The sequence below is a fragment of the Balaenoptera physalus genome (assembly GCF_965194825.1).
Source record: "Balaenoptera physalus genome assembly, chromosome: 12".
NCBI lineage: Eukaryota > Metazoa > Chordata > Mammalia > Artiodactyla > Balaenopteridae > Balaenoptera > Balaenoptera physalus.
This window is the reverse complement of record NC_138897.1, coordinates 78,181,919-78,209,493: the sequence shown is the minus strand read 5'-3', so window position 1 is coordinate 78,209,493 and position 27,575 is coordinate 78,181,919. Positions and strand designations below refer to the sequence as shown.

Sequence of the window (27,575 nt, the reverse complement as noted above, 5' to 3'; positions counted from 1 at the left end):
CTGGAAACGAATACATTTAGAATATGGACCTAGAACAGAATGACAGTACTAGATATCAGCCATAATCGTATGTTCAAAAAGTTTTTTTAAACTTCTTTTTTGTGGGAAGGGCTGGACGTGGATGGTCATGGAATCTAACTCTTCACTTTACAGATGAGGAAACTGAGGTCCAGAGAGGCAGCAGCCCCAAGGTCAGTGCCCTTCTTTCAGAATCCAGCTCTCAAATGGAGGCCAGGATTGTCTTTTCTTTCCGACACAGCCCCCGGCTCCACCCGTAAACCTCAGGAGCTCTTTATGGGCAATAAATAAATAGATGAGAATAGCTGTCCACCGTGGGGTCCTTGTGTGAGAAAAGGTTTTCTACAGAGCGGAGGAGTCGTAGATGTGGCACACAGGCCACCGAGTTCGGGCTGTTCACACAGTTCTATAATATGCGACAATCACACCTCGGAGTCCAGGATACAAAAGATAACAGCAAAGAGAAAGCTGGTCACTTGTAACTGACAGAGTAGAGAAAGAATTTCCCCGAGGGGCAGATTTGGCAGATGAGCTTTTACCACATATAAAGAATCGAAAGGTTAGAAAAAGCCATATAAAAAGGGAAGGCGGGTGTGCATCAGGCGTCTTTAAACTGTTCTGTTGCTCTCCATTCGGTAACTTTGGAAGGTACAGAGCTTTTGAAAAATTGTTTATATGATTCCCAGATGAGGTGTATTTTCCATAAGGGACATGCTACGAAAGCAATTGAGAGTGAAAGGCACTTTTTCTTCGAAGTTGTTGCCTTTAATAATTTCACTAATTCAACCATTTTTATGGGACTGCTTATTAAAAATAAAAGATCTATGCTGACACGTTGGAGGATCAGACAAAGTTAACTCCCCTCTGAGAACACCTAATGTATCAGAATCTAAAAAAGGTGGCTTCTGGAGTCTGGTTTCTTTTAATTACCTGGATCAGGTGAGTGACAAGACACGCTCTAGACACAATGACTGTTTTCCTAGCCCGACACCGCCGCCCTGGTGCGCACGGGCAGAGCTGTGCGGGGAGCCTGACCTCGTTTGAATCGGGGCCACCAGCTCCTGTGTGGAGCCTGCTCTTAGAACACGCCAGAAGGCTGCAGGACTCTAGTGGGGCTGCTTGCACGTACACACCACAGCACGTACACACACGCGCGCACACACACGCGCGCGCGCACACACACACACACACACACACACACACACACACACACACACACACACACACACACACACACACACACACACACACACAGCTTGGACGGAGCCATCAGCTCTAGCTTCGGGGCCGGGGCAGAGTCATTCTTCAGACTTGCGCTCCTGACTCTGGTGCTGCATCTTGGAAAGAACACGCTCGTAAAACAGCAGGTAGGCGCTGGAGGACAGCACCTCCTGCAGGCTGGCCTTGCGGACGGTGTCGTCAGAAATCCACAGCCACTGGTTGCTGGTGGAGAGAGGGTTCTTGGCCGAAGGCGGGGACCGTCGGTAGGTCACGAAGTGTCCCGAGTGCATGTCTCCGTGATGGACGACAACTGCCACCAGCTGGAAGAGGTACGTGGAGGCGCTGAACGGTAGGAACAAACGCCAGTGGGTTACAAGTACAACGCGGAAGCTTTAGAGGCAAAAGCGAAGAGTAAAAAACCCTAGATGTTCAACAATAGGGGACTGACACAATGGTACAGCTAGACAACTGAAGACTATGCAACCACTGAAATAGAGACCTGTAAATACAGGTCTGGCCTGGTCAACTGTCCGTTCTGTGAGTGTATGTATGTTGTGTAGTATATGCACACACACACATACACATACACACACACATAACTTTACAGAGTGGAAGACAAAGATTTAACTGGTGAGGGCTTCCCTGGTGGCACAGTGGTTAAGAATCCACCTGCCAATGCAGGGGACACGGGTTCGAGCCCTGGTCCGGGAAGATCCCACATGCCGCGGAGCAACTAATCCCGTGCGCCACGACTACTGAGCCTGCGCTCTAGATCCCGCGAGCCACAACTACTGAGCCTGTGAGCCACAACTACTGAAGCCCACACCTAGAGCCCGTGCTCTGCAACAAGAGAAGCCACCGCAATGAGAAGCCCGCGTACCGCAACGAAGAGTAGCCCCCACTCTCTGCAACTAGAGAAAACCCGCGCCCAGCAACGAAGACCCAATGCAGCCTAAAATAAATAAATAAAATAAGTAAATTTATTAAAAAAAAAAAGATTTAACTGGCAATCTATCTTTAGGTGGTGTCTCAAAAACTTTTTAAGTTTCTTTCTTGATATTCTATGTACATACTTTCATACATATGTACATGTATACACACACATAACATTTACATTTTATGGACTTTATTATAATTCTTATCTTTAAAGCCATCAGTGAATGAGGCGTATGTGTCTAAAAAGTGGCTCACCTGTAGTCAGGAACAGCTGGGAGGGGGAAGGGCATTGGGCTTGGCAGCGTGGGCAAGAAGGACGGGGAGCAGGTGCCGTTCATGAGAATCTGTGTTTTGGTGCCCCCCGGGGGATTCCGAACTGCAAGAGAAAAAGGCCGAAGGCAATGAAAGTGAGCAGTAGCTTTGGGTAAACAAAACATGGTTTGGATTAGCTTGAAATTTAACTCCGCAATAAGGCTACAAAAGAAAAACAGATACTTGATTTCCTACTGTGCTGATGCATAAAACTTCCTTTCTGTCTCCGCCTGCTTTAACCCCAAACAGGAAACAACGTACCCAGCTCCTAGCCTCCTGCTCACTCTGACAGCTTTGTGAAGCTTTGAGATTCCCAGCCCTGTTTGCTAAAGACCTGCACCCCTGCCAGGGAGAAGAGGAAGCCAGGGCAAAGAGGTCCTTGATTTAAAACTGGGCCCTCTTCCCACCCCAGCTGCTCCCAATGTTAAACTACTGACCTGCTGAGAAAGGACAAAGCTCGGTCTCCCTGTGAATGATGTCCTGCCAGGCCACACAAATGGATGTAAGAAAGAATTATGGTAGTAAGGGGTGTTAGGTGGGGAAAGGTGGGGTGCAGGGAAGACAGTCCTGGCACACGGTTGGCGAGTTCAGGCTTGGAGCCTTGAAAGTCAGTGAGTTTTCCTCATTTACAAAGAACTGAACATATTACATACAACACCTTTACAAAACTGTCCCAACACTTCATTCCAGTACCAGATCCCCCGTCTGCTGTTTGCCCCTGGACCAATCAGCCTCTGGGAGCCTCGGTTTTCTCTTCAGTGAGACAGAGTGATAATAGCTACCTGGCTTCACTGGGACCTGATTCAATAATTAGCTTCAAGGGAGGATGGCAATGGGATCAGACAACAAGCAATTCAGTAAAGAAGGATCAACCCAAATAAGATGTTCGGGGATCTTCAGCCAGGACACTGCCCCCCCACAGTTCCTGTCTAAACAAGGTGACTGTATTGGGGGGAAGAAAAGAGAAGAAATTCACTGGAATGAGGTGAGCCAATTATTGTTTAGTCAGAAGACCAGAAAGCAACCTTTTGCTTTCCTGCCTGTAGTTTTTCATTTGTCAGAGAGTTTTTAAAAACTAGACATCTCATGACTATATCATTTAAACCTCTTTTACAAAACCTTCCCTCTCCCACCCCCAATCCTGCTGTTCTCAAGAATTTAAGCAGCCGTCGGGCAAGCCTGGCCCTTGTGGCACAAGGAACCGAGAAGATCCTTCTCTGTGCCGCAAATTCCAGCTGCGCTGGCCCCTCGGGCAGGCACCTGGCTTGGGGGCTGCCGGCCCATCCTGCAGCTCCAGTGCAGGCCCCGCCTTCTCGTGCAGCTCGGGGCTGCGGTGACCGGGCTTGTGTCCGAGGAGGCGATACTTGTAGATGTCCATCATCAGGAACTCGTTGAACTGCACGTGCTCGTGCCGCTTCAGGGGTGTGCCGTGGCTGGACCAGCTCAGCCGCTGGAGGTGGATGCACAGACACTGGGGGAGCTGCGGGTGGGAGAGACGGAAAGAGCCGCGGGTCGGGAGCGGGACCCGGGGGGCCCTCGGGAGCAGAGACGGCCAGGCATGCGGCATGGGCTCACCTTCCCTAGTTTTAACTGTTTGACAAACGTGGTCCTCTGGTGTTCCACCTTCTCCCCATTCAGCGTCCCTTTGGCTTCAATCTGAAATAAAGGAAACATCTCTCTGCAGAAATTCTTTTTGTTTGGTTTTTTTTTTTTTTTGGCAGCGTTGCGCAGCTTACAGGATCTTAGTTCCCCGACCAGGGATCAAACCCACGCCCTCGGCAATGAAAGCGCGGAGTCCTAACCACTGGACCGCCAGGGAAGGCCCTCTGCAGAAATTCTTGAAACAGGACCCCTAGGGAGAGTTGCGGGTCAGGCTGGCGTTACAAGTGCATTCACTGGGCACTTGACATACACCTGCTGAAGGAACTCAGCTGCCCAATTATCTGTGAGTTGTCTTCACTCTTTTAGTCATTAACTAATGGTGACCGTGGAGGCAAAAGAAGTAAAGAGGCCGCACTGAAACTGACACTAGCATGTCATCTGTTTCGTTCTGCGTCTTCAAAATTTCTGGCCCCCACAGTTCCTCTTAATTCAGAGGGTGATGTTTAATTGCTCGGGGGAGTCGGGCAGGTCGCTCAGCTGAAGCAGATGTGAAACAGGAGGGTACGGAGGCAACTGCAGTGAATTGGAGTGGGCCTGTCCCACCTCAAAGCGTGGCATTCAAATTTTTTTCTTTAAACATTTTGTGGATGAAACCAAACTCATCTGGGAAAAAGATTTGGTCCGTGGGCTGCCAATTTCCTCAGCAACTTAGATGGACGTGGCTGTGGCTGCAGAGAGCTTCTGGGGGTAGCCGGCAGAGCTCAGGGCCGACGGTGTGGGAAGCGCTGTATCAGGACACGTGAGCCGGCTTGGGAAATGGCACTTGGGGTTAAAGCCATACCTTCGTACAGTTGTCACATACGACATCCCGCACGGATTCCGACGAGATGAAGTGGTGGAGGCAGTGGTCCAGGGTCAGTGGATGACCCTATGGCACAAGAAGAACATTCATGATTACAATGCAAGGAGAGCTAGGCTGACACTGGTAACAGTGTGACGCCCAGAGCTTTATTCTGCTTAGGCGGGCAGTGAAGCTTCACAGACACAACTGGGTGTTTCCTGAACAAATGGGGCGCCCAGAGCATCCTGGATTTGCTCTTATGGACGGATTCAAGGGTATGAGGACATAACACTGCAGAAAGTTACGGGCTTCCATGTTCTTGTAGATAGCTTTGAATTTGAGATTAATGTGTGTGTGTGTGTTCCAAAAAAGCCAAAATTTCTGCAGCAAGAGAGAAAATGCCCACCTTCTCCCCCCAAGACAGGCCAAGGTACCACAGATTAAAACTAAGACGGGTTCAACCAACCATGTGTCTGAGTCATGTGTAGTAGCTGAGCTACACGAAATGTCTCAGAGCCCTTTCAGATTCAAATGTCTCCAAAACAGACCCCAAGTAAACCACAGATCAGTACATACCCATGTGGCAGCTGGAATACTTAGTGAAAGGCTATCGAAGGTATCAAATCGAACGGGACTCTGAAACACATATTGCAGAAAATCCAGAAAGGACTTAGGTTCAATTCAAAGCTTTATAGATGGGAAGATATATGCCTATAAAACAGTTTAATATTTACATGCCCAACAGTAACATAGTTAAACATAATGTACTTACCTAGAAGCAAATTCTATTAAGAACAACCTTGTAAACATAAGAACTACAATAATACTAAAGGATATCTTGGAAAAACTATACAATAGCATACCTGACCCAGCAATTTTGGGATTTTTATCCTAAGGAAATAACCAAGGATAACATAAGTACAAGGATGTGGTTATCACAGCATCATTTATGACAGCAAAATGTGAATTGGTGAAAATTCTAGGGAATGATTAAATAAATTATATCATGTCCATATATTATAGAATGGAATACTATATTAAAAATAGTGTAGTAGAACTATACATGATTATATGGAAAGATGTGCATGTTATATTATTAGCTGCAAAAAAAGCCCCAAAACAACAAATGATAAAACAGGGTTAAGAGTTCCTGCTTTTGGACTTCCCTGGTGGCGCAGTGGTTAAGAATCTGCCTGCCAATGCAGGGGACACAGGTTCGAGCCCTGATCCGGGAAGATCCCACATGCCATGGAGTGACTAAGCCCGTGCGCCACAACTACTGAGCCTGCGCTCTAGAGCCCGTGCTCCACAACAAGAGAAGCCACCACAGTGAGAAGCCCACGCACCGCAACGAAGAGTAGCCCCACTCGCCACAACTAGAGAAAGCCCGCACGCAGCAATGAGGACCCAACACAGCCATAAATAAATAAATAAATATATTTAAAAAAAAAAAAAAAAAGAGTTCCTGCTTTCGATGATGGCACGGTAGGTTGGCTAGACTAACTCTCCTTGACATAGTAACAGTTGTAAAATCTGGACCAAAACAAAACAATTTGAACAACTGGAGGGCTACCAAAAGCAGGAAGAAGTGGAGAAGAAGTCAATTCTTGGAGAAACAGAACCTCCGTGGGTGAGATTTGTACTGTGTGGCTTCTTTGCCTGAGGGTACCCCGTAATCCATGCAGTTCAGTGTTGGGTGGGAAAAAGCAGCAGTCTTACAGATTAAGGTATCAGAAGACAGAGTTCAGGGCTGGTACAGAGGCTGGAGGAAATCCCAGAAAGAGAAAAGCCAAGAGAGGATAAGCCCTAAAATCTGTGTATAAACCCTGCCTGATTCCATGGCTGATCCCTAAAGCACACAGACACGGAAGAGGCTCCAGGGACTCAGCAAGAAGCTGCGCTGGAGGCTGAGAAAACTGAGCAGAGGTTCTGCCGCCCATTGTTGGGAGAGATGGGGTTTGGAGTTTGAGCTCAGCCAAGGCAACCGCCTGCTAGAACAGAATTCATTATTTCTCAGAGAGACATACCAGAATCCAGAGTCTCTACTACAGTGTCAATATTAAAAAATTACTAGACATACAGAACAAAGAAAGAAGAAAGTGTGACCCATGGTGTGTAGGGAAGAGGAGGTGATGACCTGGATGGTGAAATTAGCACAAGGACCCTAAAGAAGTATTATAAATATGCTCAAGGGGACTTCCCTGGTGGCACAGTGGTTAAGAATCCGCCTGCCAATGCAGGGGACACGGGTTTGAGCCCTGGTCCGGGAAGATCCCACATGCCACGGAGCTACTGAGCCCACGTGCCACAACTACTGAAGCCCGTGCCTAGAGCCCGTGCTCTGCAGCAAGAGAAGCCACTGTAATGAGAAGCCTGCACACCGCAACGAAGAGTAGTCCCCACTCGCTGCAGCTAGAGAAAGCCCACGCACAGCAACAAAGACCCAACGCAGCCAAAAATAAATAAATAAGTAAATAAATTAAAAAAAAAATATGCTCAAGGACAAAAAGGAAGAGAGAGTTATTTAGATCTAGCGGAGGACAAATAGAGAATCTCAGCAGAGAAATGGAAATTATAGAGAACCAAAAGAAATATATAACTAAAAGGAACAATAACTAAAATGAAAAATTCACTGGGCAAGCAAACAGAGATTGAAGATGGAAAAGACAGTCAGTACATTTGAAGATAGGTCAATAGAAATTATCTAAATTGAAGGACATGGAGGAGAAAGACTGAAGAAAAAAGAACCAAGCCTGAGTGACCCTGAGTGACCCTGAGGGACAATATCAAATGGACTAACAAGTCGAGAATGGGGCATACATTTTTTTGAAAAAAATAATGGCCAAAAAAATGTTCAAAGTTGGTGAAAAGCATAAATGTACATAAATGTAACCAAACCAAAACAACAGCAACACTGTCAACCCAAAATTCTATACGCAGCCAAACCAGTCTGCAAGAAGAAGAAGGGCAAAACAAGAACATTTTTATATAAATGAAATCTAAGTGAATTTGTCAACAGACCTGCAAGAAATGGTAAAGGAATATTTTTAGACTGAAGGGAGAAAAACATCAAATGGACCTGGATCTACAGAAAGCACTGAGGAATACTGAAAATGGTAAATGTGAAATTTTTTTCTTTTAATTTCTTTTAAACACATATAACTGTTTAGAGCAAAAATTTTTATGACAGTGTTGTGGGGTTTATAACGTATGTAGATGTAAAGAATACACACGACAAAGCACAAAAGATGGGGTAAGAGAACTATACTTTCATAATGTTCCTACATTTTACACAAAGGAATATGATATTAACTCTAAATAAACTGTGATAAGTTAACACTGCATGATGTAATCACACACACACAAACGTAAAAAAAGTGTAGCTACAAAGCTAACAGAGGAATTACAATGGAATACTAAAAAGTATTCAATTAACCCAAAAGAAGGGAGGAATGGAGGAACAGAGAAACAAAAACTATGTGAGACAAGTAGAAAACAAGCGGTAAAACAGCAGACCTAAATCCACCCTATAAATACCTACGTTAAATGTAAATGGACTAAACACACCGATTAAAAGGCAGATAGGAAGCTGGATAAAAAGGCAAGACCCGATTATATGCTGTCTACAAAAGCCACACTTTAAATACAAAGACAAAAGATAGGTCAAAAATAAGAGCACAGAAAGAGACATACCATAGAAACAGACAAAATAGACTTCCAGACAAGGAGTCTTACTAGAGATAAAGAGGGAGATTTCATCACGACAATAAGAGTCAACTCATCATAATTAATTCATGTGTATGTGCCTAATAGCAAAGTCTCAAAAGAAATTCAGCAAAAATAGAACTAAAGAAAGAAAAAGAAACAAATTCCAGCAAACACTTAAGGAAAAAGCAATACCAATATTACCCAAAGACCTTGAGGAAATAGAGGCAGGAATACTTCCCAGCTTATTTTATGAGGCTAGCATAACCATTATAATAAAACCTGAGAAAGACATTACAAGAAAATCATAAACATAAAACACGAATAGCCTTCAGAAAATGTTAGCAAATCAAATCTAGTAATATATAAAAAGAATGACATCACAATAAAATGAAATTTATCCCAGAAACACAAAGGTAGTTGAACATTAGAAAAATCAATCACTGTAATTCACCATATTAACAGAATAAAAGAAAAAAAAAAGATCATCTCAATATATGTAGAAAAAGCAAGACAAAATCCAATTATTAGTCATGATAAAAACTCTCAGCAAACTAGGAATAGAAAAGAACTTTCTCAGTGTGATAAAAGGAGAATATGAAAACTCAAAGAAAACATCATACTTAATTATGAAACACCAAATATTTGTTTCTTAAGATTTGAGATGAGGCAAAAGTGAAAACAACCCAAATGTCCATCAGCTGACGAATGGATAAACAAAATGTGGTCTATCCATACAATGGAATATTATTTGGTAATAAACAGGAATGAAGTACTGATACATGCTACAACATGTGGAAGAACCCTGAAAACATTATGCTGAGTGAAAGAAGCTAGTCTCAAAGCACCATATGTTATATGATTCCATTTATATGAAACATCCAGAATAGACAAATTATATAGAGACAGAAAGTAGATTAGTGGTTTCCTAGGGCTGACAGAGTGTGGGGAGAAATGAGAAATGACTGCTAATGGGTACAGGGGTGGTTTTTTTGTGTGTGCGGGAGCGAGGGGTGGGTGATGAAAAATATTCTAAAATTGACTGAGGTGACAGTTGTACAATTCTCTATTTTTGCATCATGCTCAAAATCCTGCATAATAAAAATTTAAAATCTCAAAAGCAAAACACACACACACACACACACACACACCAAAAAACCAGCCCTAGAATCTGTTGTGTTCACCGTGGGTATAGACCCAACCTTAGGACTCAAAACCCTGCCAATCACAATGGGTCTGCTGCTCTTGGTACAGAAGATGCCATCTGAGAATCAACTGATATGTCAGCACTGACCAAGGGTGGGCAGTCGGTCCACCAAGCCTACAGACCCCAGAAAAATCACAAAAGCCAGACACCAATGTCAGTCCCCATGCTCTGGATCCTTCATGAATCTTAACTTAAATAAAACCTTGCCAGAAAATATCAAGTATTGGTATTGTATTTACCTGGTGCTCACAGTGTTTGCAGACCATGTTACTAGTAAGTCTTCCATGAAAAGGATGCTGGGACTTCCAGTGGTTGGATGTGGGATGAGGTGACCCTGGAATACAGAACAACTTTTGAAAGGCCACCTCTAGCCCACTGGCACCAACCTCAAAATTCACCCCCCTTCTCAGTATGTGGTAGACACACCTTCTTTAGAAAAAAAAAAAAAAAGTTCCTGAAAAGGAAACTGAAAGAGCTTCCCTTATTGAAATCCATCAAAAAGACAACCAGTTCCCTTCACAGGAGAATTTACACAGGTCCTTAAATGTGGTTTCTATATAATAGGTACAGCCACATTTAAAAAAGAAATTTGTGTTTGATAACGTCTTTTTACAAACATTTGCTTCAAATGTTTGAGATGTCACAAGAATGATACCACTGGTGAACATTCCATAAAGTGAGATAAACTTCTGAAATCATCAGAATACGCAGGTTCTGAAAAACACGAGTTCTGGGGGGGGGACAGGACGGGGGCTAGCGGAATAAACACAGCAGCGTGGTGTGTTAGTTGGAACCACGGGCTCCAAGTCAGGCCAGCCTGGGCCGGGTCCTGGCTTTGCTTATTAGCCATGTGACCCAGAGCCAGAGACTTCATCCCTGTAAGCCTCAGTTTGCCGGAAATGGGGATAATATGACCCCACTATCCTCCATACCGCCAACTTCATAGAGCTGTTGGGAGGCTTAAATGAGATATTACGGTGCCTGGCACACGGTATGGACCCAAAAGAGAATTTTTCTCATTACTACCAGTGTGCAAAGGAATTGACACATCATTTTTTTTTTTTAAGTGTTAAGAAAACAATAATTTCCTTCTAAGGAGGAAGGGATCATTTGCAGGAATAGTTGGCCAAAGTGTAAATGCTGAGGACACTGCAGTTTCAGCTTATTAAGTTCACCAGAGGACCAATTCAAGAAGGTAAAGAAAAACCCTAGTTTGAGGGAGAAATAAGTCCGTTCAGAGGAAACTGAGCAGGGCTCGGGTGTGATGGAACAATTCAAGATGTTCACCAGGGGGACAGTTTAAAACTGTCTCCACAACACAAGTTCCTTTCAAGTACACACACTCCAAGTCAGAATGCGTGTCACCAGGAAAAATATTATTTTTAGAAAACATAAAGCAAATTATTGTCACATCTAAAAAGTACACATCTCACGTGTTATAGTTCAACGGAAAATGACTACCTCTGGTGCGGCAGGTGATCTGTCTGGGAGTCACTTCTGACTGCTGCTGTAGGGCAAGAAAAAGAAAGAGGCTGAAAACCCCACTGCAATCTCTCTGATCACCCACCCTCACCCCACTCCTAAATCTCACAAGTTTCTGTGCTGACTGCACAGTTCAAAATCAACTCTATTTATTTATATATTTTTTTACTTTTTGGCCACGCCGCTCGGCACGTGGGATCCTAGCTCCCCGACCAGGGATCGAACCCGAGCCCTCTGCCTTAGAAGCACGGAGGCTTAACCACTGGACCACCAGGGAAGTCCCTCAAAATCAACTTTAAACCAAGCTTCCTAAAAGGGGCCTTAATTATGCTCTCTGGTTGGTTACTGTACCTGTTCCTTCACCAAATGCAACTGAACATACTGCCTCTCCGGAATATTCCCCCCCTTTTACTAATTAACTTTTATCAACTCCCTAACATTTATAATGTGCCAGAGAAATAAGATTCATTTAGCATTCCTGTGGCTCCTTGTTCTCCTGTATTAAATAGGGGGGAAAAATACATTCTTTCATCTCAAGCCCAACACAAATTGCAGCAAGGAATCGTTTTTAAGAGCTTGACATCCCTAACCAAAGTCACCAACTGCCAAGTGTGACGTTTAAGACCCTCCCCCAGCCTCACTCCCACTACTGGGTTTTTATCAAATCTTACTTTTGAGTTTAAAGTTACACGAAAATTACATTTGTATTCCCTGTACCTGTTCAATATGCACAGACCGCATTCACTGTATTGAGAGTGTTAATGGTTTACCTCTAGGGAATGCACATCAAACAGATGTGTGACCCGGGGCTGGTGGTCCCGCTCATCCTCCAAAGACGAGGTAATGACATGGAATAACTCATGAGCGTCCTGTCAAAGGGCAAAGCATTCTTCAGAGTGGCCCGAAGAGGCCGCGGCAACGTCCGAACCACCCCTGTGTGGACCACCAGGAAGACCCCCTATGGCTAAGGTGGGCAGAATTTGCTTCCCACCTTCTCAAGGCCCAGTGCGTTAAATGGAAATGGTTACATCCTAGACATTTTCACGAGTAAAGGCCCTCAACTGAGAGGCCCAAGGGGAGAGAGAAGGAAAGAATGCTGGGTGGGCAGGCTTCACGCTGATCTGAGCCATCTCTGAGCCTGCTTTAGCTTTACTGAGATGGCTCTGACCTCTGCTCTACCTGACTACTGTTTTTTTTTCACTGTGGTAAAACACTCATCCAATTTAAGCTTTTTACGTGTACAGCTCATTGGCATTAAGCACATTCACATTGTTGTGCTACCATCACCACCGTCCATCTTCAGAACATTTTTCATCTTCCCAAATGGAAACTCCACGCCCACTAAACACTAACTCTCCAATCCGCCCCCACCCCTCGGCACCCACTGTTCTACTCTGTTGTCTATGAATTCCGCTTATCCTCAGATAAGTGGAATCATACAGTATCTGTCCTTTTGTGACTGACTTGTTTCACTTAGCACAATATGCCGATTCATCTATGATGCAGCACAGAATTTCCTTCCTTTCAAAGGCTGAGTAATAACTCTACTATGTACACCTATCACATCTTGTTTATCCATCAGCCATGGATGGGCGGGTGAGCTGCTTCCGCCTTGCAGCTGTCGTGAACGATGATGCTGCTGCGAACAGGGCTACACGAATATCTGAGTCCCCGCTGTCAGCTCTCCCGGGCGAACACCCAGAGGCAGAGTTGCTGCCTCATGTGGCAGGGGACTACTTTTTTTTTTTTTTTCTTATAAATTCATTTATCCATTTATTTATTTTTGGCTGTGTTGGGTCCTTGCCTCTGTGCAAGGGCTTTCTCCAGTTGCAGCGAGCGGGCGCCACTCTTCATCGCAGTGCACGGGCCTCTCACTGTCGCGGCCTCTCTTGTTGCGGAGCACAGGCTCCAGACGCGCAGGCTCAGTAGTTGTGGCTCACATGCGTAACTGCTCCGCGGCATGTGGGATCTTCCCGGACCGGGGCACGAACCCATGTCCCCTGCATTGGCAGGCGGACTCCCAACCACTGCGCCACCAGGGAAGCCCACAGGGGACTACTTTTTAAAGATCAACTCAAACGCCCCTCTCCCCAAAGCCAAAGCCACCCCGACTCCCCTGGGGTGGGCAGCCCGTGCGCCCTGAACTCTGACGCGGCTGATCCTCACTGGGCTGCCACTCTTGGCTCCGTCCACAGTCACCAGAGCGATCTGTTTTTAAAGGCAAATGACTTCTCTGCTTTCAGCCTCCCGATGGCCTCCACTGCTGCAGTAAATGGCTCCCTTCTTAGCTAGCTGACCAGCCCCGACACGCCCCGGCCCCTAGAACCCTCTCCCCCACTCGCTGTGCCCCAGCCCCTGGCCCCCTCTTGCTCCCTGAATGCACCAAGCCGGCTCTGACCTCAGGCCCGGGTCTTCACGCGGCCGCCTCTCTCTCATCCTTCAGGGCTCCTCAGGGAACCCTCCCTCACCAGCCCTCCCTGACCTAACCTCACCCCAGGCCATTCAGCAGCGGCCCTGCAGGCTCTCCCTCCAAAACACCCGCTGAATCCCTGAGGTCTCTCCATCTGCCCTGCCTCAGCCCCAGTCTGAGCCGGACCCTCTCCGGCCTGGGTGTCTGCACGGCCTCCCAGCTTTCCTCTCTGCTCCCGTCCTGCCCCCCTGCACGCCTCCTGTACACAGAGGCCGGCGTGGTCCTGTTCACATGTTAGGTCGGGCCAAAGCAGTCCCCTGTCAAAGCTCTGAGTGGCTCCCCCTGCACGCAGAGCAGAAGCCCAGCTCCAGCCCTCGGCCTCCCAGGCCCTGCACTCCTCACAGCCCCATCTCCTCCACTGCTTGCCCTGCCCTTCCTGCCCTTCTCCAAACGCTGTGTCCTTGCAGCTGCTCGAGGCTTTCGCCCCGGCTTTGCTCCTCCGGCTGGCACACTGCGCCCACAGCACCCGGGCCTCGCTCCTCTTTAGACTCCAGGTCTCAGCTGAAACCTCAGGTCTCTAGAGAAGCCGCCCCCTCTAAAGGAGTCCCCCTGCCGCTTTCCTCTCACCTCCCGTCCTCCCACACTTTCTCACATCACCTTCTTAGCACGTTAAGGTTACCTGTGAATGGTCAGCAGCCCCACCCTCACTACACCACGAGCTCCTTAAGCACAGGGCCCCTGCAAGTCACGCTTGCTGCTACCACCCAGCGCCCTCAGCAGGCCCTTCCCGAGGCCGGCATTCAGTAAGTATTTGTTGCACGTATAAATGAATCCCCTCTGAGGCTATGACCAGCAGTTGGCGAGAGAGTGATGGAGAGTCAAAGGTAAGTAAGGCAAGGCTCTTGCCCTCAGGGACTCACAACCCAGGGGCAGACATAGCAGCCTTGCTACTATCTAGCAGTGCAATGCTATGGCCCTGTTATGACCAATGAGCCCTGGACGTGGAGCTGAGGGAGGATCATCTCTTCCTGCAAGGCTCGGGGAGCCCTGACAGACCAGGCATCTGGGCCAGCCCGTGAAGCATGAGCAAGGGTCCACCACAGAGAAAAATCCCAAGACAGGACGGAGTCGGATCCAAAACCTATTCTGTCACCATCAGCCACGTGACTACTTGGCCTTGAGAAAAGGAACAGTATCGCAGAAGAGCTGAAGAGCAGCCACTTTAGTGCCAGACTGGCTTGAATCCTGGCTCTGTCACTCAAATAGCTGTGTGACTTTGGGCAAGTCACCTGACTGCTCTGAACCTCAGTGTTCTCATCTGTAAAATGGGGATAGTAACAGTAACTCCTTACAGGGCTGTGGTGAGGATCCAATCAGATAATTCACATACCTGGTCCAAAGCACCCGACAGCTCTAGCTTTAGACACTGAAAAGTGGTTGGATGACCAGATCATTAATAGTGAAGGTGTGGACAAGGCCCTATGCTAGACGCTCTGGATACCTTCAAAGAGGAACAGAACCAGAGACAGACATGCTTTCTCCTTCCCACGCGTACTACGGCACTCTGCGGCTCAGTGTCAGACACTGGAAATACTCCCCAGGAGCAACTGGGACTTAAGTGGGTCCTTGACAGAAGAGCAGGACTTAGAAAAGGAATGTGCGCAAAGAATGTCACCTGTCATATCAGTAAACAAAGGACGTTGCTGGCCACCAAGCCATCAGCTCCTGCAGCCGCCCCCTACTGTGTCCTCTGAGGGGATTCAAGGTGGAGAAAAGCAGGATACCAGCCCTAGACAGCTAAGGGGCATCTCGAAGGAATGATTTCAATGAACTCAGACCCTTGCATCTTCCCTTACACAGAAAAATGCTAAATTCATTAACTTGAGATGTCTGTTTTTTCTTTAATTAACAGTAATCTTTTGATGTTCTGACTACCTAGTTTTGTTTTTGTTGTTTTTGCAAACACGTGATATATCCTGCTCCTCCCTTACCTCTTGGGAGCAGTCCCTCAGAGCTATCTGAGAGGCTGCCTCCCGGGCTTAAGTCCTCAGGACGTCAGTCAAATAAAACCTAACTCTCAACTTTTAGGTTGTGCATTTTTTTTTCAGCCGACAGGTATCTGATGTTCTTAAGGACTAAATCTCAGTCACTCTCTCAGTTTAGAGAAATGTAAAATGTAGCTAAATAATTCCAGTTACCAGAGGAGGATTTAAAAAGTATTCCCTAAATGGAAAACTATTTCAACATAGACTGGATTAATCGAGAAGCGCTGTAAGGAAGTATAGGATACTCTTAACGTCGTGTTTAAGAAGTAACACAGACATGGCTTCAGATCAAAGTGGAAACAGAGATCATCTCTAAAGAAGAGTGGAGAGAGGAAGCCTTCCCGCCTCACTTCTCCGTTTTTACATGCCTCCTGCTTCAGCCCCACAGTTCTGGGAGCCCAGGGGCTCTGGTCCAGGGGCTACCTGGGGGAGGCAGAAGCAGCCAACCCAGCGCTGCCCAGGGCCAGCCTGGAAATGTGGCGGCGGGGATGGACCGCCGGAAGTGTACAGCAATGGAAGCGAAATTTTCGGTCCCTAGAACTTCACTCTCTCAGCCTCAGCCTCGTCCTCTGGGGAAGAGGAGGAGAGTGGCCAGTACCAAAGAAGACAAGGAAGCTGTAGTCGTGGAAAAGGGGGGCAGGAGTGGCTGGAGGAAGGCCCTGGGACTGCATACGACAGCTGCTCAAGGTTTGCAGCCACTTTAAGCCAGCCTCTGAAGACTGATTTTTTTTTTTTTTTTAATGAAGGTATAGTCTAAAAAAGAGTCTCACCTGAACCTCTGAGCCTCTAAGGTAAAGCCACCTGCCTCTCTCTAATAGGCCCCAGATGTCCCCACCATCCACTGAAATGCAAAGTCACTCAAGAACTAAAAAGATTTTCCCTCTTTGGCCGCTGTGTGCTCAGGCACTATCCTGTGAACCTTCCCTCTCCCCTGATCGCGAGAGCAGGAATAAAGTTCACAATCTGGTCTCAGGACACTAAGGCTGTCTAAAATGTCATAGAAATGTCCACACAGGGCAGACAACTGCAAGGTCAATGCTGGCGTTTATTCTTCCCGCTGCAGCAATGCAGCTGTTTCTGGAGCTCAGGCCCCAACTCATTAGTGGGAAAGATTCTCCAAGGAAACCTGCTTTGAATGTTGTGTTCACCTGCTCTTCAAACGAAGAGATCTGCCATCTGTACATTCTTAAGACGTCCAACAAGCAGCTTGCATCCAAGACCTCTTCATCAGTGACTTCTTGGCAGGATAAAGCTGGGGACAAAAAAGGAAGCACAGTTATTAAGTGAACCAGCACAACAACTAACCAGAAAACCTGCACAGCACAACGTGTCAGAGCTAATTAAAAATGTAAGGACTGTAAAATTCACCTTGGAATTACATCTCTTTCATTATTCTTCCTTGTAGCCTTACCCAATGCTTAGTACACTAGTAGACACTTCGTGTCTGTCGAATGAATGTAATTTTTCATGAGGCTGCAGCATTTAAATGAAGTAATTGACTTTCAGATATCTGAATTACTATCATCAATATAAATTTACTGTTGCAAGATTTGTAGTGAATAAAATGATCTTAACTCACAACTCCGAGGGACAGGAGGGCCTTTAAACAACCATCTGGTCCAACCCTACACTCACTGCCCTAACCCCCTCCACACGACTCTCTCCTGTGGCCATAAGGCCTTCTCTTGGATTTGTTTGCATTTGAGTTTCTTCTTTTTTTTTTTTTTGGGGGGGGGGGTTATTTATTTATTTATTTATTTATTTTATTTATGGCTGTGTTGGGTCTTCGTTTCTGTGTGAGGGCTTTCTCTAGTTGTGGCAAGTGGGGGCCACTCTTCATCGCGGTGCGCGGGCCTCTCATTATCGCGGCCTCTCTTGTTGCGGAGCACAGGCTCCAGACGCGCAGGTTCAGTAATTGTGGCTCACGGGCCCAGCCGCTCCGCAGCATGGGGGATCTTCCCAGACCAGGGCTCGAACCCATGTTCCCTGCATTGGCAGGCAGATTCTTAACCACTGCGCCACCAGGGAAGCCCTGCATTTGAGTTTCTGATTATCACTGCAAAGCATCAAGCTCTATGAGGCAGCCTGAAAACGTCTTCTGAGTGGTTTTCTTTTCAATCAAGGTAGAATCAAGCCTAATAGACAAAAATAAAATCTGATGGGCTTATGAATTTATATCACAATTACATCTAGATCAGGGTTGGCAAACTTTTTCTGGAAGGGGTCATCTAGTAAACATTTTAGGCTTTGCAGGTGTCTGTAGCAACTACTCATCTCTGCCAATGTAGCACAAAAAGCAGCCATAGATGACAGATAAATAATATGTAATATTACATATTACATAGATAATATGTAAACAAATGGCCATGGCTGTGTTTCAATAAAACTTTATTCACAAAAACAGGCGGTGGGACTTCCCTGGTGGTGCAGTGGTTAAGAATCCGCCTGCCAATGCAGGCGACACGGGTTCGAGCCCTGGTCCGGGAAGATCCCACATGCCGCGGAGCAACTAAGCCCGTGCGCCACAACTACTGTGCTTGCACTCTAGAGCCCGTGAGCCACAACTACTGAGCCCACGTGCCACAACTACTGAAGTCCATGCGCCTAGAGCCATAACAACAAGCCGCGCGCCTTGCTCCACAACAAGAGAAGCCACCACAATGAGAAGCCCGCGCACCGCAACGAAGAGTAGCCCCCGCTTGCCGCAACTATAGAAAGCCCACACGCAGCAACAAAGACCCAATGCAGCCAAAAATAAATAAATAAATAAAGTCATTTAAAAAAAGAAACAAAAAAAAACAGGCGGTAGGCCAAATTTGGCCCAAGGGCCACAGTTTGTTGATTCCTGATCTTGACCATCCCCCGTCCCATAGCATATTATTATGGACCAGTATATCACACTGGGCCAGTACTGCTAGTGCAGAGGAGATAAAAATACAGGAGCCTGCCCTCTCAATGCAGTTTCTGGGAGTTCAGCGATTCTCCAGATAAACTAAGCCAGCCTGTTTCTCCTCCTTGATTTGCAGTCGCTGAACTTGAGAGATGGCTCTGAATACTTCAGGCTCTGACTCTGGAGGGTCTGAACATTGCCAACGCCACCCCTGTCGGAACATGGCTGGTGCCGTGGGTGGTGACCTGTGGTGGAGAAGCAGCAGCGTTGGCGGCCAGTAGCCAGTTATCAGTGCAAATAAACCCTGAGGTCAGACCTTTACCCTCCAGTATGAAGGAGACCCATCAGGAGAGGTACTGTTCCTTCCTTCTTCCTCCTACATTCCCAGGCAGCCCTTCTGTTAGCTTTTACCCTCCCAAGGAAAATCTGAATGTCCCCTTCAGCCCAATTTTGCCTACAATGCTGTGTGGCAATGTGGCAATGTCTACTAATTTTCGTATCCTACAATCCAGCAGTATGACTTTCTCAGGATCTACCCCAGGGAAAGAGGTGCCTATGTGCACGATGGGCATGTACAAGGACGTTCACTGCAGCCTGTTTATGTAGACAAGGCACCGGAAGCAAATGGCTAAGTAAACCGGGATATCTTGCGATTATGAATGCTAGGTAGCTGTAAGGGTGCGTGACGTTTGTAAATCACATGTTTGATAAGGGCTTGAGAGCCAAAATATATAAGGAACTCCTAAAACTCAACAACAACAAAAATACTGAAAACCAAATTAAAAAATGGACAGAAGATCTGAATAGACATTTCATTACAAAAACACAGAAAAACCCTAGAAATGGCCAATAAACACATGAAAAGATGCTCAACATAACCTATGATTAGGGAAATGCAAATCAAGACCACAATGACATATCACTTTCACACCCATCAAAAAGACAGACAGGGCTTCCCTGGTGGCGCAGTGGTTGAAAATCTGCCTGCCAATGCAGGGGACACGGGTTCGAGCCCTGGTCTGGGAAGATCCCACATGCCGCGGAGCAGCTGGGCCCGTGAGCCACAATTACTGAGCCTGCGCATCTGGAGCCTGTGCTCCGCAACAAGAGAGGCCACGATAGTGAGAGGCCCGTGCACCGCGATGAAGAGGGGCCCCCGCTCGCCGCAACTAGAGAAAGCCCTCGCACAGAAACGAAGACCCAACACAGCCATAAATAAATAAATAAATAAATAAATAAATAAATAAAGCTTCCATTTAAAATAAATAAATAAATTAAAAAAATAAAAACGCAAATATAAGACCATTTAACAACAACAACAAAAAAAAAGACAGACAATAACAAGTGCTGCTGAGGATGTGGAGAACTGGAACATTTGTGCACTGCTGGTGGGAATGTAAAATGCCAAAGCTGCTATGGAAAGCGTATGGTGATTCCTCAAAATAGTAAACAGAATTACCATTTGATCCAGAAATTCCACTTCTGGGTCTATATCCCCCAAAATTAAAAGCACGGGCTTGAACAGATATCTGTACACCAGTGTCCATAGCAGCATTATTCACAATGGCCAAAAGGTGGAAACAACCCAAACATCCACTGACCTATAAATGGATAAACAAAATGTAGCGTGTATATACATACATATACACACACAGTGGAATATTACTCATATTCAGCCTTAAAAAGGAATGAAATTCTGACACATGCTACAATGTGGATGAACCTCAAGGACATTATGCTAAGTGAAACAAACCAGACATAAAAGGACAAATATTGTATGATTCCACTTAAATATGGTACATAGTCAAACTCATAGAGACAGAAAATAGAATAGTAGTTACCAGGGTCTGGGGGTAGTGGAAAATGGAAATTATTGTTTAATGGATACAGAGTTGCAATACGGGAAGATGCAAACTTTCTGGAGATGAATAGTGGTCATGGTTGCGCAACAATGTGAATATACTTAATACTACAGAACTGTTTACTTGAAAATGGTTAGGGTGGTAAATTTTACACTATGAATATTTTACCTCAATTTTTAAAAACGGGCAAAGGATATGAGTTGGCAGTTCACAGAAGACAAAATACATGAGACCAGTAAACTCACAAAAAGAAAAAAAAAAACGGTGAATGAGGTAGAGCTACAAGTACTGAAATGGCCATTTTTCTAATACATATCACATTACTTGGTCATGAAAAAACAAACAAAACAATATATCATTTCTGTGGGTACTTAGAAACATAGTTAAATGCACAGAAAATGGTCTGGAAGGTTACACTTATCTTTTACTTTTGGGAAGGAAGGAGGGGAGCAGGACCAGGGTAGTGATAAAGAGAATTTTAGCCTTATCTGTAATGCTTTAATTTTTTAACAAGAAGAATTTACTCATGCATTACTTATATAATTAAAAACTATTTCTAAAAACCAAAATAAAAGACACTGAGAATCAGAAGCAGAGAAGGAAGGATATAATGGGAGGACAACACCTAACCCTACATTATGACACCTATGTGGACGTGTCAGTTCTTCACACAGTCTTTGGGATGGTTTTTTTTTTTTTTAAACAGGGCAGTAAAAGAAATTATTTTCAATTTGCCTCTTATACAGAAGAGCAGAACTTACTTTTCATAAAGGTTTCTGTGTCAAGCTGAGATCATACCTCAGTGAAGCAATATTTAGCTGAGTGTTTTTAAAATCCAACTTTTTTTTCTGACTATGTGAGTAATACACGATTATTGAAAGTTTTAGTAGTTTGTTTTTTTTTTTCATGTTTTTAAACTGTCACCTGCACCATGCCAAAATAGCCATGGCTAACATTTTGGCTTTTTCTGTCCAGCTTTTTTCTGTGGAAATTTTTGCTTTGGCTGAAGTAAAATTATACCATATTTCGTACCTCACTCTTTCAAACTTAATAGAATAGCCTATGCCCTCTCCCAAATTAAAAGCAAAACAAAAACATTCATAAAGATGATTCTTAATGGCTATGCAACATTCCATTGATTGCTTAATCATTCTACTGCTGGATAACCATATTCTTTCCTTTTTCCCCCCATTACCACTAGGTGTTGGAGATCTTTGCACATACAGTCAGCCATCCATACCCACTGGTTCCGCATCCTCAGAGTCAACCAAGGATTGAAAATACTCAGGAAGGGAATTCCCTGGCGGTCCAGTGGTTAAGACTCCGTGCTTCCACTGCCAGGGGCCCAGGTTCAATCCCTAGTAGGGGAACTAAGATCCCGCTGCACAGTGTAGCCCAAATAAAAGAAAATACTCAGGAAAACAAATTCCAGAAAGTTCCCCAAAGCAAAACTTGAATTTGCCAGGCACCGGCAACTATTTACATAGCATTCCAGGCACCGGCAACTATTTACATAGTATTTACATTGTATCAGGTATTATAAGTAACATAGAGATGATTTAAAGTTTATGGGAGGATGTAGGTAGGTTATATACAAACACTACACCATTTCATATAAGAGACTTAAGCATCTGCAGATTTTGGTATCTGCGTGTGGGGTTGTCCAGATGCTACAGGAGGAAACCCAGTTCTACAGTCAAAAAAAGTGGTTTCAAAATGAAGTTAGATTGGTGGCTTCTTAAAGCCTTTACCAAGCCCTTGTACACTGTGACTCTCCAAGCTCGGGGCCAGTATTGGGCCATTCCCACACTTGTTTGCCCTGAGAACGCCACTGCAGGCTAGTGTAAATCATGGTCCACCAATTACTTGGTCAAGTGGTACTGAACATTTCGCAAGCTATTACTGTGTGGTTCCACTGTTTTCCAGAAAGGCTGCCCCAAGTTACACCACCACCAGCACGTATGAAGGTGTCACCCAACAGCTGGTCAGGATTGTGGATTTTCCAGTCTTTGCTGACAGGCCAAAAAATGGTACCTCACTATTATGTTACTTACATTTCTTTGATGATGGCCAAATTGCTTATTTTGTTTGTTAGATGCATTCTGTATCTATCTAAATACAATTTGTATTATTTCTTTTGTGAATTACCTTATTTCCTAGGCTAAGACACTTTTTGTTTTTAAACTTTGATGTTTGTGAAACCAGAGTACTTCTTACAGTCAAAATGCTTAAATGGAAGTGGATTTTTCTCCTTCCCTAAAAAGCTGTTACTAAACTGACAATTTTTAAAATAAACGATTACAGCTTTGATTTAAAAAAAAAATACCTGTCTCTATCTGTTGGGCCCTTATGATCTTTTTCTACACAAAGGCTATTAACCTTCTGCCTGCCATCTGGGCTGCTGCTTTGAAAGTGCACAGCACGCCCTTTACATTTCCAGGTAGGTACCTTTCAAGAGGCGCAACAGTGTCAAGGACAAGTACTGGTGTTGGGGGCACTCCTTCTGATCCCTGGTGTACTGGATGGTGAACTCTTCCAGCCACTTGATGAAGGTGGGGCAGGCAGACAGGCCTTGCAGCAGGGAGTTCATGAAGCAGGTGTTCCCCAAGTTGACAAGGCCAGGCACAAGCCCTAAAAAAGTGGGGGGAACAAGAGAACAGAGCATCACATTGGACCATCTCCTTTTTCTTCTCCCATCTGGGACCCAGAATTCCTGCACCGTGGCCTTGGACTGAAAACCCCTCCCTCAGAAAGTCCTCATCCACAGAGAGCAGGGGGCCAGGCATCCTGTCCTAGCCGAGGCCCAGTCCTACTACCGCTCCTTCAGGAGACCGCAAGCCGCAGAAGGACAAGTCCGGGCCGCGTGTGACTACTGAAATGCACCAGAGTGTCTGGCACAGCCTGGCTTCCATTGAATGTTCAGAAACACTGAGTAACCTCTCTCTCTCTTTCTCTCCCTCACTCTCTCTCTCTTCTTTGTTAAGAAAGCAATGTTTCTCACAACAGAAGAAAACAATTGTTCTGTTCTTGTTCCCCAGGACAATGATTTTGTTCTTATAATCAGTGGGAAAGACACCACTACTGCCATTCTGATCAGTCCTTCTGCAAAGAGATCAACAAAATCTGACATACTTCCCTCTTCTGCTGAAATTAAAAAACAAAAACAAACAAAAAAAAAAACTTTTTATTATGAGAGTTCTCAAACATGCACAAAAGAAGAGCAGATATCTAATGAACCCCAGTTACAACCATCCCCAGATTTAACAGTGATCAACATTCTGCTACACCTGTCCCTTTTATGTATTTATTTATGTTGGCTGAATTTTAATCAATATAAGTAGAGCAACACTGACAAAGGGGGGCATTTTTAAAAATAAGGAAATAGACTTTTGTGTTAGTGAAGAAACGAACTTGAAACATTTACTAGTGACTAGCAGCTATTCAGTGAAAGCACAAAGGCGTCACACAATTAGGCAGCTGTACAACTGAAAAGCACAATGGCCATAGCAATGAGAACACTTAGACAATTAAGCCACTTGAAATTTTTCATTACGAAGCATGTCTCAAACTCATGACCTTAGTGGGGGTGAAATATAACTCTTTTTACTATGGGGTATAAAATAATGAGTCATTAAAATTAACTTCCGTTTAAAAGAAAGTACTATTGACAAAACTGAAGATACAAGAGAACCAAAAACGTCCTCCCCTTTTTGTACTGTTTTTAAACAATAAGAGTTTGGGTCCGGTCTATAGACCATGATCCAAAGGCTTCATTCTTACCTTTTCTACGCTTCTTTCTTTCTGTAATGGGACCCCAAATAACATATATTCCTGCTGCTAGCGCAGCGGCAATTCCACCTATAACACCCCAGTTCTTCATGACTTTATATCTAAAAAAGAAAATAAGTTTACTGTCTTTCCTCATCACAAATGCAATATGTGTATATACAGGTACAGGTACACAGAAATAACATTTCATCAAAATAACCCACTGGCCTGCCAAATACCTAGCTTTCAGATTAAACTAATATACAGTATAGGATTATGTCTTGAAAATCAGCACATTTAGACATTAGGATTTAAAACCTAAGTCGGAGCACAACCTCCCCAGAGCCCCACCGGCCAGGGCTCTCCTCCTGCTCTGCCTCTCATTCTGCTGCCATACTGGCCGCCACCCCGGCCACAGCCAAGCTCCCACCCCAGGGCCTCTGCACTGCTGCTCTCTCTGCCTCAGATGCTGTTCCCCCAGGTCCCACCGCTTGGCTCACTTGCTCCCCATCCCTTCACTTCTAACAAACTACTAGAACCTGCACTCGTGGCCCTTTTACCCAGTTCTACTTTTTCTTTTTACCACAGAGCTCACCACCTTCCAACCTAACTTTCACTTATTCACCACGTTTATTTTCGGTCTCCCGCAACTGAAATGCAAAGTCCCCACAGGCAGGGCTCTTTGTTTTACACACTAATATATCCCAAGTGTTTCCAAGTATTTAGATCACATAGTAGGTTCTTGATAATATTTATTGAATGATTGGGACCTGGAGAAATACAGAAATGGATTTATCTTTTAGGTTATTAAACAGAGTGGGGGAGAGGCATACAATAGTGTAAAAGATCTTCTAAATATTTATTAAATTACAGATTTCTTCATTTGAGGCTTGACTCTTATACTGAAGTTATTCTTTTACTACAAATAAAGAAATTTCACCAGTAACTTAAAACACTGTCTTCATACACAGTTATGTATTTCCACTAAATAAGGCAACCAGTATATGTACCTACATATATCTGTGCAATATATACCTGTATATATGTGTTAGCTACATATATGTGTGTGTGTGTGTTTAAAATATTCTTATCCCAATATATGGATCATGTGAGTATTGTTTTGATCTCAACTCAGTCAACATTAACTCAGGGAAGAGCCACTGGTGATACCAGTAACTCTGTCTACATCAATCAACATTTTTCCAATGTCATGGCTGATGTGATACACAACTGATGACTGAATTTCAAATAAATCTTTGTTCTCCCAAGACAGTGTTGGTAGAATGTGCACAGAACTTGGTTAAGAAAGTGGAATTCCGTAATCTGGTTCAGTTCTGGTTCTGCTATTCCCTACGGCGTCATTGTACCTTCTAAGCTTCAGCTTCCTCATCTGTACAATGGGGACAATTGTGAGACCTACCTTACAGAATTATTGTAAAGACTGAATAAGTGCTAATGCATGGGGTGCATAGTAAGAGCTTAATAAATGTTAGCTGCTGCAATTATCAAGAATTATAATCTCAGCTTCATTCATGAAAGTTATTCTTGAAGTTTCTTAATGCAACACTGTGCTGACTTTTACACAATAGGTATATTCACGTGAGGCCACGTGGATCTGAACTCATGTCTGTTGGGCTGCCAAGTCTGTGCTTCAAACCAGGAAGCTCATGGGGAACTTGAAGGACAGAATGTCAAAAGGATGGGAGAGAGGGCCTGCCTAGGTCCTAAGTAGGGCATGGATAAAAAACCCAGGGCCAAGTGTAACTCTGGAAACCCCACAACACGAGGAGAGTAGTGGGGCCTGGGAGTGAAAAGATCTGGCTTCTCCCCGCAGCTCTGCTGTCAGCTCAGCTGTAGGACCACAAGCATGGCCACTGCAAGGCCCGTGTCCCAACTACAGAATGGGGGCACTGGACAGGATCGCCACTGAGGACTTCCAACCCTGGGATAATAAGCTCTTTAGACTGCTCCAGTTCCAGAGGGAGGAAGCTGACCTGAGCAATGGGTCTCAGTCATTTAGGGTCAGGAAGGAGGCTTGTGGGGAGGGACGGAGCCACAGTGCTCAGCTCTGAAGCCCGGAGCCCGAGGGAGGGTGGATAAGAGAAGGGACATAGGGACCCTGACAGGGTTGAGAACCCATACTATTGGGGGTCCTAGCAGGAATGTGGGATCTTAACAGGACTGGGAGCCTTAACAGGTTAAGGGGTCCTGATTGGTTTAGGTGCCCTTGCAAGATAAAGAGCCACTAATTAGATTAGGGACCCATACAGACTAAGGGATCCCTGGCAAAAGTGGGGGTGTGTGACAGGAAGAGGGGTACTGACAAAGTGCGGGTGGGGGGCGCTAGCAAGCCCGGGGCACTTTACAGGGTTGTGAGAACCATGGCAGGACTGGGGAGCTTGACAGGTTGGGGAACCCTAGCAGGCCAGGAACTGACATGACTAGGGAGCCCAGAAGGGTTGGGGGTATCTTGAAAGGAAGAAGGGGTCCGGTAAGGCGTGCGAGGCGCTGAGAGCTCCGAGGGGGCCATTGACAAGGCTGAGGCTCTCTGGAAGTTCTGGGGACAATGCCAGAATTAGAGGAGGCACTGGCAGGCGGAGGAGGGGGTGGAGGGGGCACTGATGAAACTGGGAGCGCCAGCAGAACTGGGGAGTGCCGACAGTATCGCCGTTGCCTGGAGGCTTTGGAGGCCCGTCGCCCTTCCCGCCCCAAGGCCTGGGCCTCCAACACTTCGGGACGCAGAAACCTCCGGAATGCTCACTCCGGCCCCTGGGGACCATTACTAGGGCGTGAAAGGGCCGCCATAGGCCAGCCTGGGTACCCTGGTCCCTCTGGTCACGGCCTCCCCGGCCGTCCCGCCCCCCAAAGCTCACCTGACGGCCGCCCCGGTCCGCAAGAAGCGCTGGAGGGCCCTGTCGGCCGCGGTCATCGCCGCCTCAGCCCGGGAGCTCAGCATCGCGGCTGCGCGGGAGGCCTGCCGCCGCCCCCGCCGCGATCTCCGCGGCCGGACCCAGGGCTCCGAGGGCTCCCGAGACGGCGGAACCCGCGGCCAAAGTCCCAGCTCCTCCGGGGAGGGTAGACCGAAGGACGGGCTCCCGGAAGAAACGGAAGTGGTTCTCGCCGGAGGACTGGAGTCGACGGACCACCGCGTTGTTTTTCCTTTTCCCCCTTAGTCACTGGCGTCGGCGTCGGTTATTAAGGGAGGCCGTGCGGCCCGGGGCCGCTTGGTTTTCAAGTTTTGCTCGGGCCCTGTTCATAGTTACACATATCCCATTT

At 45.7% G+C, this 27,575-nt stretch overlaps 1 protein-coding gene and 1 long non-coding RNA gene across 7 annotated transcripts; one reads left to right on the top strand and one right to left on the bottom strand.

Moving 5' to 3' along the window:
* Positions 1–67: 67 nt before the first annotated feature.
* Positions 68–27,532, bottom strand: USP30 (ubiquitin specific peptidase 30). Of its 6 annotated transcripts, none has more exons than XM_082417523.1 (13): positions 27,173–27,507; positions 24,312–24,421; positions 22,980–23,162; positions 16,928–17,031; positions 12,095–12,193; positions 11,304–11,346; positions 10,082–10,176; positions 5,507–5,566; positions 4,931–5,017; positions 4,063–4,143; positions 3,748–3,967; positions 2,431–2,551; positions 68–1,581 (listed from the first exon to the last, which is right to left on the bottom strand). In XM_082417523.1, the coding sequence occupies exons 1-13, from the start codon at positions 27,253–27,255 to the stop codon at positions 1,317–1,319; spliced, it is 1,551 nt and encodes a 516-aa protein (XP_082273649.1). In that variant the 5' UTR covers positions 27,256–27,507; the 3' UTR covers positions 68–1,316. The 6 variants fall into 6 exon arrangements, with proteins under 6 accessions (XP_082273649.1, XP_082273648.1, XP_082273653.1 ...); XM_082417522.1 differs by having other exon boundaries at positions 11,304–11,349; positions 27,173–27,504; XM_082417526.1 differs by having other exon boundaries at positions 1,372–1,559; positions 11,304–11,349; positions 27,173–27,504.
* Positions 17,038–19,917, top strand: LOC309639860. The gene is made up of 2 exons (XR_014251893.1): positions 17,038–17,472; positions 17,810–19,917. It is a non-coding gene; the product is annotated as an uncharacterized lncRNA (long non-coding RNA).
* Positions 27,533–27,575: the final 43 nt, after the last annotated feature.